General features: G+C 44.0%; 2 protein-coding genes across 4 annotated transcripts in view; one reads left to right on the forward strand and one right to left on the reverse strand.

The window, feature by feature from the left end:
• The window catches only part of LOC146176641 (uncharacterized), a 33,058-nt gene extending 22,164 nt beyond the window's left edge, over positions 1-10,894 (forward strand). The window contains exons 2-5 of one of the 3 annotated variants that reach the window (XR_014701190.1): positions 2,899-3,019; positions 7,212-7,480; positions 8,757-8,861; positions 9,495-10,894. Coding sequence is in view for 1 of the 3 variants with exons in the window: in XM_084581022.1 (XP_084437148.1) it covers positions 2,924-3,019; positions 7,212-7,445 (330 nt within the window). In the remaining 2 variants the exon portion in view is untranslated. The remainder of the gene's footprint in view (positions 1-2,898; positions 3,020-7,211; positions 7,481-8,756; positions 8,862-9,494) is intronic. The other 2 variants (XR_014701189.1, XM_084581022.1) reach the window with 2 other exon arrangements.
• A 1,338-nt stretch (positions 10,895-12,232) lies between these two features.
• The window catches only part of LOC146176642 (hapless 2-like), a 57,272-nt gene continuing 52,709 nt past the window's right edge, over positions 12,233-16,795 (reverse strand). Inside the window, exons 13-15 of the mRNA XM_084581346.1 lie at positions 14,274-14,439; positions 13,966-14,119; positions 12,233-12,322 (exon numbers count right to left, since the gene is read on the reverse strand). Of these exons, the coding sequence (XP_084437472.1) occupies positions 12,233-12,322; positions 13,966-14,119; positions 14,274-14,439 (410 nt within the window). The remainder of the gene's footprint in view (positions 12,323-13,965; positions 14,120-14,273; positions 14,440-16,795) is intronic.

Genomic DNA, 16,795 nt, shown 5'->3' on the forward strand with positions numbered 1-16,795 from the left:
AGAGCTTCCCACAATCTGCTGTGATCTACGCAGTCAAACGCTTTCGCATAATCAATAAAGCAGAAGTAGATGGGTTTCTGGAACTCTTGCTTTTTCCATGATCCAGCGAAGGTTGGCAATTTGGTCTCTTGTTCCTCTGCCCTTGCGAAACCCAGCTTGCACGCCCGGAAGCTCCCGATCCACATATTGCTGAAGCCTACCTTGGAGGATTTTCAACATCACCTTGCCAGTATGCGAAATAAGCGCGATCGTGCGGTAGTTGGAACAATCTTTGGCACTGCCTTTCTTTGGAATGGGGATGTAAACTGACCTCCTCCAATCCCGCGGCCACTGCAGGGTTGTCCAAATCTTCTGACATAATGTATGCAAAATCTTAACAGCGTCATGGTTGAGGTTTTGAAGCAACTCAGCTGGAATGCCATCAATTATGCTAGCTTTGTTCTTAGCAAGGCTGACTAAGGCCCATTCAACTTCACTCTTCAGGATGCCAGGCTCGAGATAAGTAACCACAACCGTCTTTTGTTGGGTTTGCACCTTCGGGTCCTTCTTGTACAGTTCTTCTGTGTATTCCTGCCACCTCTTCTTTATCTCTGAGGCTTCAGTGAGGTCCTTGCCTCGTTTGTCCTTTATCACGCCCAGCTTAGCCCAGAAGCTTCCTTTGATATCTGTCTTATACAAAGCTCTTCTGTTCCTTAATTGGCGGTTGTCCTCAACTGCTTGGCACTGTATGTTCAGGAAGGCATTCTTATCTCTCCTTGCTATTTTTTGAAAATCCGCATTGAGAACCTTGTATCTTTCTCTTTCCCCCATAACTTTTGCCAGCCTCCTTTCCTCAGCTATTTGCAAAGCCTCTTCAGATAACCAGTTTGCTTTCTTGCATTTCTTTTGCTTTGGAACTACCTTAGTAGCAACTTCTTGTATTATATCACCAACATCAGTCCACATCTTTTTGGGCTCTTTGTCTTCTAGATCTAATTCTTGAATTCGATTCCTCACTTCCACAGCATATTCTAATGGAATTTGATCCAGATCATACCTGAAAGGCCTTCTAGTTTTCTGTGTTTTCCTCAATCGAAGTTTAATTTTGGCAACAAGAAGCTGATGATCGGTGCCACAATCGGCCCCAGGCCTTGTTTTTACTGCTTGTATAGCGCTTCTCCATCTCTGCCGGCAAATAATATAATCGATCTGATTCCTGTACAGACCGTCCGGTGAAGTCCATGTGTACAGGCGCCTCTTGTGCTGTTGAAAATGAGTATTCGCTACGGTCAGGTTGTTTTATTGACAAAACGCTACTAGCCTCTGCCCAGCTTCATTTGGCTCACCAAGACCCAACTTGCCTGTAATTCCGGATATTTCTTCACTCCCGACCTTAGCATTCCAGTCTGCTATGAGAAAAACGACATCTGATGATGGGGTGCGGTCTAAAAGGCATTGTAGGTCCGCATAAAATCTCTCAACGTCAGCTTCTTCAGCAGTAGTGGTCGGTGCATAGACTTGGATAACTGTTATGTTGAAAGAGTGACCTTGGATCCGAAGTGAGATCATTCGGTCGTTTTTGGGGTTGTACCCTAGCACTGCTTTGCCTATTCTTCTGTTTACTATGAGAGCGACCCCATTCCTTCCCTTGGATTCGTGCCCACAATAAAAGACATAATGGTCGCCGGAGTTAAATTCTCCCATTCCGGTCCACTTGAGCTCGCTGATACCCAAGGTATCAATGTTCAATCTGTCCATTTCTCGCTTGACGACATCCAGTTTTCCTTGCGTCATAGATCTTACATTCCATGTTGCTATGTGATATATCTTCTTGCAACATCGGACTTTCCGGTCGCTTCCCGACACATCCGCAACTGAGCGTCCTTTTGGCTTTAGCCCAGCCGCTTCATCCGTCGTGGAGCTACTAGGAATCGCCCTTTGTTCATCCCCAGTAACATGTGGGACGCCTTCCAAACTGGGGGGCTCATCTTCCGGCGCCATATCATTAATGGTATTGTGACTGGCCATAGGGTTTTCTTGGCAGGAAATACTGGAGTGAGTTGCCATTGCCTTCTCCAGTGAATCACATTTTGTCAGAACTCTCTGCCGTGACCTGTCTATCTTGGGTGGCCCTACACAGCAGAGCTCTCGACTACATCAAGTTTCGCAAGCCCCTCCGCCACGACAAGGCAGTGATCCATGAAGGGGAAACGCTCACATCAGTTCAGTCGTTCAGTCGTGTCCGACTCTTCGTGACCCTATGGACGCTCACATACTGGTAGCTTATTGCGGTGAGTCTGGCATCCGCTTCTTGCACCAGGTTGTATCATCGCGCCGGCAGAAAGCAAGCACGCGTCGCCGCTGGAGCAAGGAAACAGAAAACAATGACCGCCTTTGTTATGTCTCTTCAGTACGACAACAAGGTGTGACTTAACTGCAGTAATAAAATAGGTCTCAACGATAAGTGACGCCATCAGCAGAAGAGTCATAGATACCCTGCGTTGAACAAGCTAACGCTTAGAGAGTTCGCGGTACAGATACAAAAATTTGGAATTAAAGAGTGGTTCCTTAAAATGATACAGAGGGACTCCGAAACATCAGCAGTTGACCTTGGCCAATAAACCACCTGAACAGCAGAACTAAAATGGTTCGCATATTCGTGGTATGTAAACGCCCTTAGCTGCGCGCCAGTATTTTTTTTTTTTTTTTGCGAGGAGGCCTAAATTATTGTATAAGCATCACCAGCCGAAACAGTCCTTTATTCTGCCCCTCTTGTGACCTAAGGGCTGTCACACAAAGAAAAATTATTGGCCCGTTCCAACGGTACAAACGAATTAAACCCTGTCTGCTGCCCTTGGCTACACTCTTCTCCAGAGCATCGTTTCTTAATCTGGTGTAATGTCCTGCCGTACATTGCAGATTTGCCCGCGAAGACGACGACCAGATGCCACTGAGCAACTTCCCATTTCGCCACCATGGAGTACGGCGACAGCACCACGCCAAGCTGGACCAGCCCATCGATGCCGTTGTTTACGTCAGTGTAAGCACTACCGCGATGCGCATTCTTTGGTGTGCGTCTTTTCGTAGCCTCTTATATTCTTTTTGCCCTATCATTCGCTATGGCGTGGCTGTTCGAGGTCATTAGCTGAACTCTTGGTTGCGATCAACCGTTCCAGAAGCGCGTAATAAACTAGGTGTTCACCACAATGAATAGCACTTCCGCAGTAAGGCTCTCGCATAGTAGTCATAAGACTCCCGCTTCATCCGCTGTACTTGGTTCTACGCGGCGATCGTCGCTTCAAGGCTTGAGATGTGATTCGCGCGCCTCACAGAGAAGCATCTCATTAATTAATTAATTAATTAATTCATTCATTAAATCATTCATTCATTCACTTAATCATTCATTGTGGCAAGCACCTCGATATTTCTAGAAACGCAGCAGCGCTGGCCGCTCAGACCTGGCACCTATACCTCTCGCGCGGCCTAATGCTCAATGCAAGACGTGATCAGGTACTACACCCGGCGCGACCCCAAGGAGCAGCATCATAATTCGAGAGACTTTTACCACGAAGGCGATTGGTTGAAGCGGCTTGTTTCAATGCATATGAATGCTTAGACTATTTTAAACTCTCGTTAGGCTGGAGGCACGTCTCTTTATATTACCTCGCTCCGCATTACGTCTTCCGGAGTGGTGGAGGTCGATACCTCCAGAGCACATGGCAACAGCTGCAGCAACATAAAAAACACTTCTTCAGAGCGAGCCCTTAATTATGCTCTTCGTGATGTAGACAAGTACTGAAAACGATTAAGACAGCGGATGAATGTACTAATCTGCAGCTTTAGTCGATGCGTATATTCGTGAATTGGTGCTACACAAGGTCACACCTTCGGCAGCTGAGCTGCCGATCAGGCAAGCGATTGTTGGCGACATGTTTTTGCTAAACAGCTCTTTAACTTTCTAGGCAAGCAAGCTACACAGCTAGAGGCTCCTTGGATGTCATTTGTATTGCTGCTCAAGCAGACAACGCATGTCTGTGTCTATGCGTTTGAAAATAACTGATTTTAACAATTATCGGTATAAAAGCGTATTTCCGCTTCAAGTTAGGTTTTTAACAAACCCAAAACAGGCATATTTTTATGTGCAGTGCTTTAGAGCTGAGAGTACGTACTGAAAATTCAGCGCTGTCCAAGTGCCGCGGAGCAACAGCAGAAAAATATACGCAAAGCTTAGCCCCCTGAAACCCAGCTGCCAATAGCGGCGCGCACCTGCATCCTCCATCGCGTCGCAGCGCAGTCGTCGATGGAGAACTTTTCTTTCTTTTACGGCGATGGTCGGCATCCTTTGATCACACTGACAGCTTTCATCTCGGTGCCTTTGACAGGGCATGGATAATACAGGAGGTTATGATCTGTCACTCAACTGAAGAAACGTTCCTTCCCAAGAGAAAGAAGAGATGCCGTATACAGCCCAGCACAGGTTTCTAGCGCAGCACTGCGATGGTGAGCGCTAGTTCGCCCGGCAACGCGTTAAACACTCATTATTATATACCAGCTCTTCCTGAAAACTCGAGAGTGTTTTTTTTTTCATCTTTCTGCCATAATTCGCACTGCGCACGTTTTTAATGAAGAGCAGTGATAGAAGAAAAATAATTTAGTTCATTAGCGCTGCAAAATTATTCAGCAAACAAACTGATCTCGCTTGACGATTCGCTGATTGGCAACCCATATAAAGTCAAATGCCGCCAGCATAAGAGATGAAAGGCTGAAATTTAGCCAGTGATAACTAAAAATTAATCACTTGCTGTCCTCGAAGTTTTAAGCTCTTGCAATAAATCTATTAAAAGGACACGCCCACACTGTAATTATTGTAACATTGTTAGATAAAATATTTTATTACATTAACGGAACCATTCTCCACCGATCGGTTTAAAGGCTATCAAGACTCGGTTTTTCCTCAAGCTTCGAGAACGTTCAGTTCATCAACAGAAATCATTTTATGCTGTTTATTTCGAAGGATGTTTTTCAGTGAAAGATAATCATTTTAAGAAGGGGCGACAAGATTCAAAGCCTGACCAACGATCGTCTTGCTAAAGCATGCATGCTGGTTAGAACTAATAGCATTGAGACACAGAACGCATCAATAAAAAAATGACATTTCGGAACTCGCATATGTTTTTTGCTCACAAAGAACCCGCACTGGTACCGAAACGTCATTAATTTCCTTTGACTTGGTCGTCTGCTCTACTCATTGTTTGACTAATGCCCAGCCAGAAAAACCAGTCCTTCAGTGGCAGAAACTTCGTATGCTGACCAGAGTAGCCGCACGGCGACGCTGGCTTCAATGGAGAGGCCTATTTTTGCAGCGGACGATCATTTGGGGAAATCCATGTATACGGAATGCGTTTGTTGTGCTTTCGTTTCACAAAATCTTAACCGGCGCAGTGTATAAGTACGCAAATGCGCTTGTTTTCGTAATGATTTTGGAGAATTTGGGTCTAGAAAAAATGAGTTACATTGCTACGATAAAGACCACGCTACATTGCAGTACAGCATATGGAGAGGTAGTTTGGCGCTTAAGAGACTGACCTACTACACCTCACTGGGGAATGGGGAAAAGCGAAGTAAAGATAGGGGGTGCAACGAGGGGGGTCGATGCATTTTTCCTTCCCAAATAATGGAATCATCCTGGCAAAAAGGCAGAACTATGCCCGCTATATGGCACGATAATTAACAAATACTGAAGAAGTGAAAATTGTCTCTATTGTGCAAGTATCGCGTGCAAGGTCGAATGTACTGTGCTTCCTAAAGATCAGCGCCTGAGTGCTCCTCACAGCAACAACAAGCTCTTCATTTGTGCGCGTTCGTCGACTGCAGTCTCAGACGCTAGACATACATTAAACCAGAAAGAAAACCAGCAGTGATGCAATATGACGCACTCTTAAACATTTACTTAGGTCGGCCAACCACAATAGCAAGCCGGGCGTGCAGCCTAAGCCCACTGTTCTATGTCATTTGTGTTATGTACGTTAATGGCAACATCACATTTTTCGGCAATATTTAGGCGATATATCGAAGCGTCAATGACGCTACGATCAAGGGTCCGCAGCTGGTAAACTACCGTTGCTCGAATTTTATCTAAAATGAGAAAATCATGAAATAGCACAGGCTGTGAATGCAAGAATTTCCAGTACAACCGCATCATACGACGAACGAGCTGCCAATCGCTCGCGGCCGCTTTTGTCACCGACACAACCATCAGCGGGAGTTTCATGACCATTATATGTATATTGAAGTACTCGTTGAACTGGGTGCCCGGCGGCACCAGGGATCGAACCCAGTACCTCCCGAATGCGAGGCGGATGCTCTACTGGTCGAACGCATGGCCATATCCGAATATCTAGACATCATTTTTCTAACCTTTTATCGCCACTTCTGTTTTCCTAAGCTTTAATTTCCCCCCGTTTGGCTCGTTTTTTTTTTTTTTTTAATCACGGTTGTTTGTCTATTTTAATGGTGGCTATTTCTGTACTTGAATGTTGTGGAAGCGACAGCGGCATCTTGGCCGTTGCGCCCTCAGGTAGCTCGTTCGTGCATTCAAAATTTAAATTGTATTTCTTTCTTTGTTTCGTTGCATAAATATAAAGGCTTTGGTGAAAACAAAGAGCTTCTGATTTGTTTTTTCTAATTTGAGATGCTCAAAGGTAGCTCGCGCAGTGCAATAATATTAATAATAATAGGTTCACAGGAAGGGAAAGGCGCAGTATCTGCCACACTTGCTCTGTGGACAGCTGAACCGCGCCGCAAGGGAAGGGAGGAAGGGGGGAGAGAAAGTGAAAAGAGAGAAAGGAGAGTCGTAGTGGAGGGCTACGGGGTAGTTTCGACCACCTGGGGATTTTTAACGTGCTCTGACATCGCACAGCACACGACGCCTCTTCGTTTCGCCTCCATCGAAACGCAGCCGCCGAGGTCGGGTTCGAACCCGGGTACTCCGGCACAGTAGTCGGGCGTCTTACCACTGCACCACCCCGGCGTGGCTGCGCAGTGCAAGAAAGCGGCAATTTTCTGAGGGTTCAAAAAAGGACTTCTCGAGTTTGCCACATTCCCAATACATGACGATCCGTCACGCACCATGGCCTAAATTAGTTACCACTAAGCTAGAAGTCGTACTTTTGGAGTTATTAACCAGCAATATATATATTATATATAAAATTTCGCTGCGAATTCGTTCGCAGGTGGTGTTCGTGCTGTTCGCTGCCATCATACTACTGCTGGTGGCAACCAGTTGCCGTCGGTTTCAACCTGGTGGGTCCTACCAAGCAGAGGAACCGGCACAGAATCCCAACGAGCCAAGGACGACGATAGTTCGCCTCAAGGATCGTGGAGCCCGGGTGTGCACTGAGACTCTGCCAGAACGCATCTCTGTGTGGAACGTCGCAGAAGACACCCGAGAAATTTTTCGAGAATAGTAAATCACAAAGCTCTGCGTGTCAGACGCGTGAGAGTGAGTCCTACATTTATGCTCAACCGTTGTCTACTGCAACCTTGCTTTGTTGCTTTTAATGCTGTGTTGTCCTATGAATGAAAGCGGTATTTAATTGATTAGAAATATTTCATTTCAGCTTTTCGTGTATCATATGTCATCTGCTTGACGGTTCTGTACCGATACTATTCTATTTCTGTATTTCCAATCTTTTGTGATTCCGTGACACAGCTTCACTGCCCGTTATCGCTAGCTCTAAGCTAATAACGAATCGTCAACTGTGGGCGCTTTGTGGCTCTCCAGAAAATGCTTGAAATAAAATGGAATAAGTATGCAGCGTACTAGACCTAGGAGAAGCGTCCCTGATCGCAAAAGAACCTTGGATATTTGGATTCCCATCTCATACCACCCCCTGCCCCTATATCTGTGAATAACTCAGGTCTATGATTCCACTCGCAAAGTTTCAGTGTCTGTTGCACGGTGCGTATAAAAAAAAAAAAAAAAAAAAAAACAGAAAAAAAAACGTGATACAAATCTGAATCGAGAAACTCCTCCCACTGAGAGCGACCGCCATTTGAAATTCTCTTGTGACGTCGCAAGCGTATAGACGACTGAATGTCGTCTGCAGTGCAGGCTGCAATATCAAATGACACGTCGCCTTTTCTTTCGGGTATGATTTAAGTAGAGGTGCCCCTTATGCAGTAGTGCTTGATGAACATGTTACTGCAGAAAAAAGTATGCCGCAAAACATTCCAGCCACAAACCAAAAAAACTTCCAAACCCCAAAATGTGGAAGCTGTGTTATGAGCAACATAAGATCGACATGAAAACGAATGATATTATCCATTCTGAAATGTTATAGGAACGCCACACTTTCACAATTTACTTTACCACATAAGATATTGTTTGGCAATTCGGCTCCACTGAATTTTGTTACTGCATTTGGGAGAATGGATACGTGAGACTCTCAATAACCGTTGGAGGAGCTGATTAGCGACCATTGCTTCCGAACAGAAAGAGAAATTTGCAGATAAGCATGCAAATTTTAAATCTAATAAATGAAACACGATAACTTTCTTTCTAAATTCACAAATGTTTGCAATTTTATATTTTAATACTCAAGCCTTGTTTTATTTTATAGAGGTTTCTTGCAGCAAGTTGTCAGGATGTGAGATTTTATTTTTAATTTATCAATGTCAACAAACATTTTCTATGAATTTCAAAGGCCATCGAAAATGCTAAATATTAGTATATTTTACAGCAAAGTTGTGCAAATATGTAAACAATTGTTTTCCAGACTCTTCAGATTCGCCTCTTTTACTCCGTGGTCCACAGGGACGGAGAAACGGAAAAAGAAGGCTGCACGTTTTAACCAATATTTTAAAAAGTAAGGAAAGGAGCGGTATATTACCTTTTGCGTATTCTCAGATTTGCTTTTTATTTCCATTTATTAATATATGCCTCCTTCAACATTTTGTAAAAATATTCACAGAAATTTAAAACTAAAAGATATTTTAAATGTTACGTGTAGAGATTATGTACACAGAGTTATACATATGTATGAAAGAACAATTATATAGTATATTTTATATATGGTACGCATGTGTGGATAAAATGATTTTTTTTTAGGAAATAGTTTTTCAATAGCTCTGAAATCGTCTGCTTTTTTGATGATCCCGAAAGAGTTAGCGAGAGAGCTCGTAGTAGGCAAGCACGAGAGGTCCTTGGTGAGGCTATAGTTCTAAGTCGAAACCCATTATATATATGTGTTTAGCTACACGCAAGACTACATCTCTTTATAGAAGTGGTATGCGATGTCCTGGGGTTAACACTTGTCATATATGTATACGCTCGCTCGTGGAGTGCTAGGCGTTATTCGGACTGGGTCGGCCGAAAGAGAATATGAGTGGAATTAGCGCTTCTACTCAAAAGGAATTTAAGAATTTTTGTATGATTTCCTTATTTTAGCTGTGGCTTGTTACGTATTTTTTACTAACATGCATTCTGCTTTTCTTTCTGCTCTTCTTGCCACTAGGTCCTCAAGCCAAGAAATCTCAGCTGCGACCGCGGAGACTACAGAATGATCTTCTACGTAACCTTCTCGAACTAGTGCCTTGTGACCAAAACTAAATACCATTGATGATGTGACGCTTGCGACTAAACCAAGGACTTCCTGCGTTCACTGAGCCATATCTACAAGCGGTTGCGCAGCTCCAACACTATCGACAGACTGTCACTCAGTTCTGCCGCAAGCATCACCCTCTGTGGTAAGGTGGGAACTCCAGCTTCGTGGAAGATGGCTGTCTGTGTCATATTGTAATCGTGTCCTTAAGTTATCTGTAAAGACATATCTGTGTGCTGAGCATGTCTCAATGTTTGGGCTTAAAATGTGTGTAAAAAGGTGTCTGTGGGCTGAGCATATCTCAATGTGTGGACTTAAAGTGCGTGTAAAAGCGTGTCTGCGTGCTGATCGAGTCTAGCCTTGTACAGTTGGGGACGTTTCTCAAAAATAGTAAACAATCATTGCCGGAGGTGATCACTTAACCAGAAACCGCACAAATTACTATGTAACTTAAAGACAGAGAAAATGCCATATTATTGACGGCGAAGTCAGTAGTCACAGATATGGTTGAAAGATTGTCAACCGAGATGATAAGTGCAACGTTGAACTCTCATAATGTATATTTGTGCCAGAGTTGAGCGTCGATAAATTCAAAGAACCACAAAGTGAATACAATAGAGCCCAGAACGTTCGACTGTTCTTGTTTGCGAAAGAAGAAATCATTCTAATTATTATGTCAGTGGTGCTGTCATCAGACAGGACAGTCCTTTTGTAGTGTACTTTCTAAACACAAACACAAACACATTGATTTTGTTTGCGCTTTAGTGCTAATGCTTGCTTTTCTTATCACCTATTTGATGGATGTGTCCTACAACCGACGTAATAAGGCAAGTCTTAACAATCACAATCGTACATGAAATGAAGTGGAATGACGCAAAGTTGCAGGTGTCTGCCAGTACACTCGGTGCAAAAATTTCAATCAACAATTTCGAAATTTCGCCTTGTACGCTTTCCAAAATATTGCATCCTTCCAGCCCACTTCTTCCCTCCTTTCGTCCTTCGTTCAGCTAGCTTTTGGTGCAAAGCGAAATTTCTCCACTTTGCGTATGAGACCTCATAGTCTATTATGATCTGAAAGCTCACGTGAATGGAAACCGGAAAGAGGATGTAGGCTCATTTTGTTGTCCAACAGATGATCCTCGTACAATGGTAGAATCCTGAGCGTATACTCGTGGTTCACGCGACAATATTGCCGATTATTCTTTCTGCCATTTCTGTGTACGAGCCATGTACCATGTTCTTTGAAAGCGATATGTTGACCTGGATGAACGAAGCGTTCGGTTGTATCCTGCGAATAAAGTATGCGCCCTCTGTCCTGTGTACAAATACACGCTCCAGGGAGAGGCTTCCTTTAAAGACGGAAGCTCTACCCCCCCGGCTTACCGTTCATACGTTTGCCTCGCTTTGCATCATGGACCTTTAAACTCGACCAAGGTCAAACCAGCACCCCCCCTCCCCTCTATACCATTATTGTATCCGCCTGCGTCCATATGACCGTGTACGCCAATGACATGCTAACGTTTGAACTTAGCAGAGAAGATCGTGCATTTCGGGACCTCGCTCGCCTCACTGCTGCAGCACCCGTGAGAGCAGCAGTTCTCCAGCTACCGAAGCAACTAGCAATAGCATACTCATGTGCCAAGGCGTTTTACCATTACTGGTATAATATTAATGTAGCAACTGTTCTTACGGTGTGAGCAATGAACTTCCACGCACTGCCGGATTTGTCCCCTCTCGTAACAAAATTGCGTCGCAACCATTCTACTGCAGCTTTTCGGGTGTTGTCATACCATTTCGCTGCCTAATTGGTATGCGTCTGTTAGTCTAGGTAGCGATATAAATTAGAACCGACTTCTGCGATTTCCGTTGAATGCCCTAATTACTTCTATACGCTACGTGAGGTAGTGCAGTGAGAGTGTTTAAATATGGCGTCAGTGTGCGACCAGATTTTCGCAACAACAGATTGCTGTGAGTGTCTATATGTTGTTGCAGTCATTGATTGTTTATTTCTGTCCTTCGATCCCATCAAATTAGATGTAGTACCAAGCACAGTTGCACGTAAGTTGAACCATGAAACTGCAACAAGGATACAGCAGAGTCCAGAAATTACGAGTGTTTATGTTTGTTGAGCTTTGACTTTGCGCAAAGAGGACTGTGAATTCGAGGCCCAGCTTGCGTCAATGCTGCAGCAACTGTGACGCCGGCCTTTTGTTCAGCCTTCAAAGCAACGAGGGTTTTACAGCGTACCCCCCGCCAGGGCCTCCAATTACTTTAATTTTTTGTTTTTGCAAGTTAGCAATTTTTTGTTTTCAAATATATGCGAACTCTTCAACTCAGCTTAAGGTTAAGGATAAAATTCAATCAAGGGATTAGCCGTCTTATTCAAATGAGAAAATATAGGCGAAGGAGCATGTGAGCTGTTACACAATTACAAATGCTGCTGTCTTCCTGTCCGGCGATATGATGCACAATTTTAATGGCAACACGCCTAACCTCTCTCTGTTTGCTCTCAAGTCTTGCACAATAAATATTCAGACTAGAAGGTTTTGAAAGGCTGAATATTTGAAAAGCAATGTTCAATTTATAGGCCCAATAACTGCGTCACAGGTTATAGTATACCAAGCAGCCATAATGAACTAATTCTCAGAGAACTACGTGTGGGAACGAGTTTTCCGCCTGTCGAAAGATTTTGTAGGAATAATGACTTCGCTTGTAGGTCGTCGGATGCTGTCCGATTCATCCTGAAAAGAAAAAAATATCAACAATGCAGCAGAGAAATTGCCTGTGACCTAGTGAATATCGCGTTACATACGCACTCAACTGCTTGCTAACATAAACTACTAAAGCAATACTTAAAATAATCTACTTAGTTAACTATCAGGTAAGGTTCAAGTAATGAGTGGCTGGAACTGAGTGACTATGCAGAGAATGTTTAAAGTCATGAATAACCACCACCGAAGAATGAAGTCTTCGCTATTGGACTACAAGTTTTTGCTATTGCACTACATTAAAGCAAATAGCTGCCGGTGTGTATCAATCACAGCGTGCGTCCACCACACCGGATAGCAAGTTGAAATGCGATTGAAAACAATTGGTGACAAGAAATAAGCTTTTGTATTGGACTGGCTTCCTCCACTTCATTGAATTTTCTATAATTATGTTAAAAATCTGAAAAAAATTGCAAAAATGTTTTTAAATAGTCGGATCAAATATGCTGCTCAATAGTAGATTAGTGTACGCATTGGATAACGTCGTTAAGTTCTGTATTCAAGGAAGGGAGACCGTTTGTGACAGTGACTAACGATGCGTGCGCAGCTGTAGTGATAGCAGGATTCAAGCAGCTTGAAGACTGCGATACAGGAAGAAAATAGCTCTGTGGCTAAGACGCGCTAGTTTCTGGAGCTGAAACAACCGAATGTACGGATGTATTTTATGATACGCTTGAACTTTCTCAAGATAGACAGAAATATCTTGATTTACAAATGTCACGCTTATCCTGAGCTAATAACTAAGCTACTTTGACGCCTTGTCGGCCCAAACCACTCAGTAAGCACGAAGTAACCACGGAAATCGGCGATGCCCACATAATACATCACTTGAAAAGATGTCTTATCGATTTTGGTGGAAAGGGTGCCAGCGCCACTTGACATAAGTGGAAAAAGTATGTCACTAGCTAATTTTAGCACTTTTCCGGTACTTAAATTACCTTAATTGAGTATTCAGCTCACATTCACCCACAGTGAGGTAACCTCATATGAATAATGTAAACTGTGGATGATTTTAGTTGTTTCCAGCGTAATTCCGCTTGCGTTTTTCTGATTTGAAAATTGCATACAATACTCCATTCGTCATTGGTCTTTTTTTGCACCTTTGTTGAATATCTTTTTGCTGTACATGTCAAGCGGATGCAGCTACCACATGACCGGATAAGAATATGAGAGAGGCCTTCACCCTGCAGTGCGTATAGGAACATGTGTCCTAAGCTGCAAATAATTTCTATATCGTGCACTAACTGAGCGCACAGTATCCGATCCAATTTGACCGTACTATCCAATAGCTAACATATTCACTGCGACATAACAAAAGGTGCCGTAGCGCGGAGCGAGAAAAACGTGGCTGCGACCTCAATTTACGTGTCTGTCACACCACTCCTTCAGCACTCTACACCGATGAACGCATTTAACCATCACACCGTAAATATAAATTGTGAGGGAAGGTAAGAAAAACATTTCAATTCACAAATTCATCATTTTAAACTCTAACAAAACACCAAGTTTTGAAGTGCAGCGTTCAGTTTAAAAAAAGGCATATTTTTTATCCTTATTCTGTTTTCGTCGTATACCATTTTGAACCCATTGTTATAGGTTTTCTTTCTCACACTCACATCCATACTACTCGTGGTGCTGTGAAGGAGCTGGTACACTGGTGGGGGCCTCCGGACCACCCGCTGACGGCATAACAGAACAGGCCAGATGAAGAAGAACACCGTGTTGAGCACGAACTCTGCTCTGTAGCTCATCGCCCTCACCCGGCATTTCCTGTAGGCACGAACCGGCAATGTTATTTATTTCGCTGAAGCTGTCAGTTCTTAAAAACTCGTGCTCTCATTATGAACATGCAACCTGTTATATAAGGCGATGCTTCGCTTAATACGTGCCCTCTGGACTTAGCGGTTCGACGAGGTAAACGTACGTTTTAGGGTGTACGGGGTAGCCGTCGCGGTCATGCTGCACGGTGTACTTTGCGATTTCACGTTCGTAGTATCGCTTCAGTCGAGCTCTGCCATAGACGCAAGACTCGATGCCATACAGTCCGATTCGCTCGAAGCCCAGGCAACCGAAGCAAGCTTTGCTGACGCCTGCGTAAAATGCAACAAAACACATTGAATTCCAGTGGTGTCGGAATTAAAACTACTGAACATACCTAAACTGAAATTTCTAAACGTGGTTGGGGAGCTCACACCCCATACTAATTTTACGATTATTATGTGTCTTGAAAGCAAGGGGCAGTAGAAAGTTAGGTGGGCGGATGAGGTTAAGAAGTTCGCAGGGGTAAAGCGGATGCAGCTAGCACAGGACCGGATTAATTGAAAGAATATGGGAGAGGCCTTCGCCCTGCAGTGGGTATAGTCAGGCTGATGATGATGATGACGGATCTTAGGAAAATTGTAAAAAAAATTGCAGGAGCATGGCAGGACTTGCGCTGCAGTAATGCGAAAGCCTGACCGTTATTGCTGCTGTTGCCCCACTAGATGCAGTCTTCTTTTATTTAGGTTGTTTTAGGTTGCTTTTATACTTTATTAGTTTATATTTATATTTTTACCGTCTTCTACACCCACCGGTGCAGTGCCGTAGAGTAGCAGTTAGCTTGCTCGGCTGCGACATGGGAGGACGCTGTTTCGAGTTTTGGGAAGGGGGCGATTTGTTTTTTTTTTTTTTTCTCATTAATGAGTTCATCAGGACACGGTGTGGTGACACGCTCAATACACAACGTCTGGTCATAGGCGCTATAAACACCTCTCATGAGAGAAGACGGGTTTTTGCCTTAATGTTGTTTACAGCGCAAGTTATATTACTCCGGTGCAACTTCGAATTGCACTTCCGTTTGTTCGCAGTTATCCTGACATCTGAGCGTTGACCTAAACCCCTTCCCTTACATCGCGGTTCAGGCGTACACCAAGAACTGTGATAGATACTGGAGCTTCCTTTTACTATAAAACCAATTTACAAATTAACTGCACGTAGTGACCTAAACTTGAGTTAGATGCTCTGCCTTTCTTCCTACAAAAACCGACTTAAATAAAAAATAAAAATAAAGGCGCGCTATCAAAAGGTGGAATTAAACGCGGTGTTGTGTCTACTCTTGTAGCAAAGCTGCAGCGTCCTCTATTTTACACAAAACAAACTGTGAACAACCTTGATAAGCTATGCAAACCACACTCTAAGAAAAAAGGGTGTGCGAAAGGGGTAAAAAGGGCATAGCATGGTCCTTTACCCCCTTTAGAAGACCTTGGGGGTAACTTTGCACCTGCTGGAAGCAGGTCCCTATTCACTTACCCCCTCTTAGAAAACTTGCACCCTACTGCAACCCTACTTACCCTCTCTACCAGTGTTTGTGTGTTTGTGTGTGTGTTCGTGCCCCTTAGACAGCAGTGTGAATAGTTTGGGCACATGTCACGATGGGGCGCTCGTGCAGCATTCTGTCCCATCATGTCTCGTTCCTGCACCGTCGCTTTCAGAGAGGGGACGCCTTTTGTGCCACCTTCGCCACCGTTTTTCTCTGGCGGCGTTTGGGTCCCTCTCCATGTTTACTCTCCCCAGTCAGGAACTGCAAGCTGCAGGTGTGTCCTGGTTTCTATGGGGTGACGTAATGACTGCAAAACTGCTTCTAAATTGTAATGAAGCAGATACTTTTGTTTTGCTTGTGGGAGTTGCTCTGGCAGTGCACAGCCTGTTTCAAGCTTATAGTGGAGCCACTCCGACTGCATAGCGCACTGTCACGGGCCGTTCTGCAAACGTATTTGGTTTGTGGTTTGTGGGGTTTAACGTCCCAAAGCGACTGAGGCTATGAGAGACGCCGTAGTGAAGCACTCCGGAAATTTCGACTACCTGGGGTTTTTTAACGTGCACTGACATCGCACAGCACACGGGCACTCTGCTTTTCGCCTCCATCGAAAAGTGGCCGCCGAAGCCGGGATTCGATTCCGCGTCCTTGGGAACATTAGTCGAGCGCCGTAACCACTGCGCCACCCCGGCGGGGTCGCAAACGTATTTCCTAAGCTGCTTAAAGGATAGAAAAGGCACAGTATATGTCACACTTCTTGGTAGAATCCTGAACCACACCGTAAAGGGAAGCTTGAGAAGCTTCGAAGGAAGGTGGATTAAAAGAAAAGAGAGAAAGAGGTGCTGGTTGTGTTTAGCAACAAAATTATGCACATATTTGATTTTACCTGAAGCGCATACAGCTCGTTCGGCCGAAAAGACATCGCCATTGCCATGGTCGTCGCCGAAACTCGCAACTCGTGGAAAAATATATGTTCTGTTTTAGATTAAAATCTTGATAAAATCGATTCCTTATACAGCTTTCAGGGTGGTGTCATACCCTTTTCGCGTCACATTTAGCATCCATCTGCTAGTCATGTTGAAGGTTAGATTGCGACAGAGATTGGAACCAACGACCTATGTACAGCTGCCGAAATCTTAACTGACGTTCGT

This window comes from Amblyomma maculatum, chromosome 10, assembly GCF_055883805.1.
Source record: "Amblyomma maculatum isolate TAMU_Amacu chromosome 10, ASM5588380v1, whole genome shotgun sequence".
NCBI classification, from domain to species: domain Eukaryota; kingdom Metazoa; phylum Arthropoda; class Arachnida; order Ixodida; family Ixodidae; genus Amblyomma; species Amblyomma maculatum.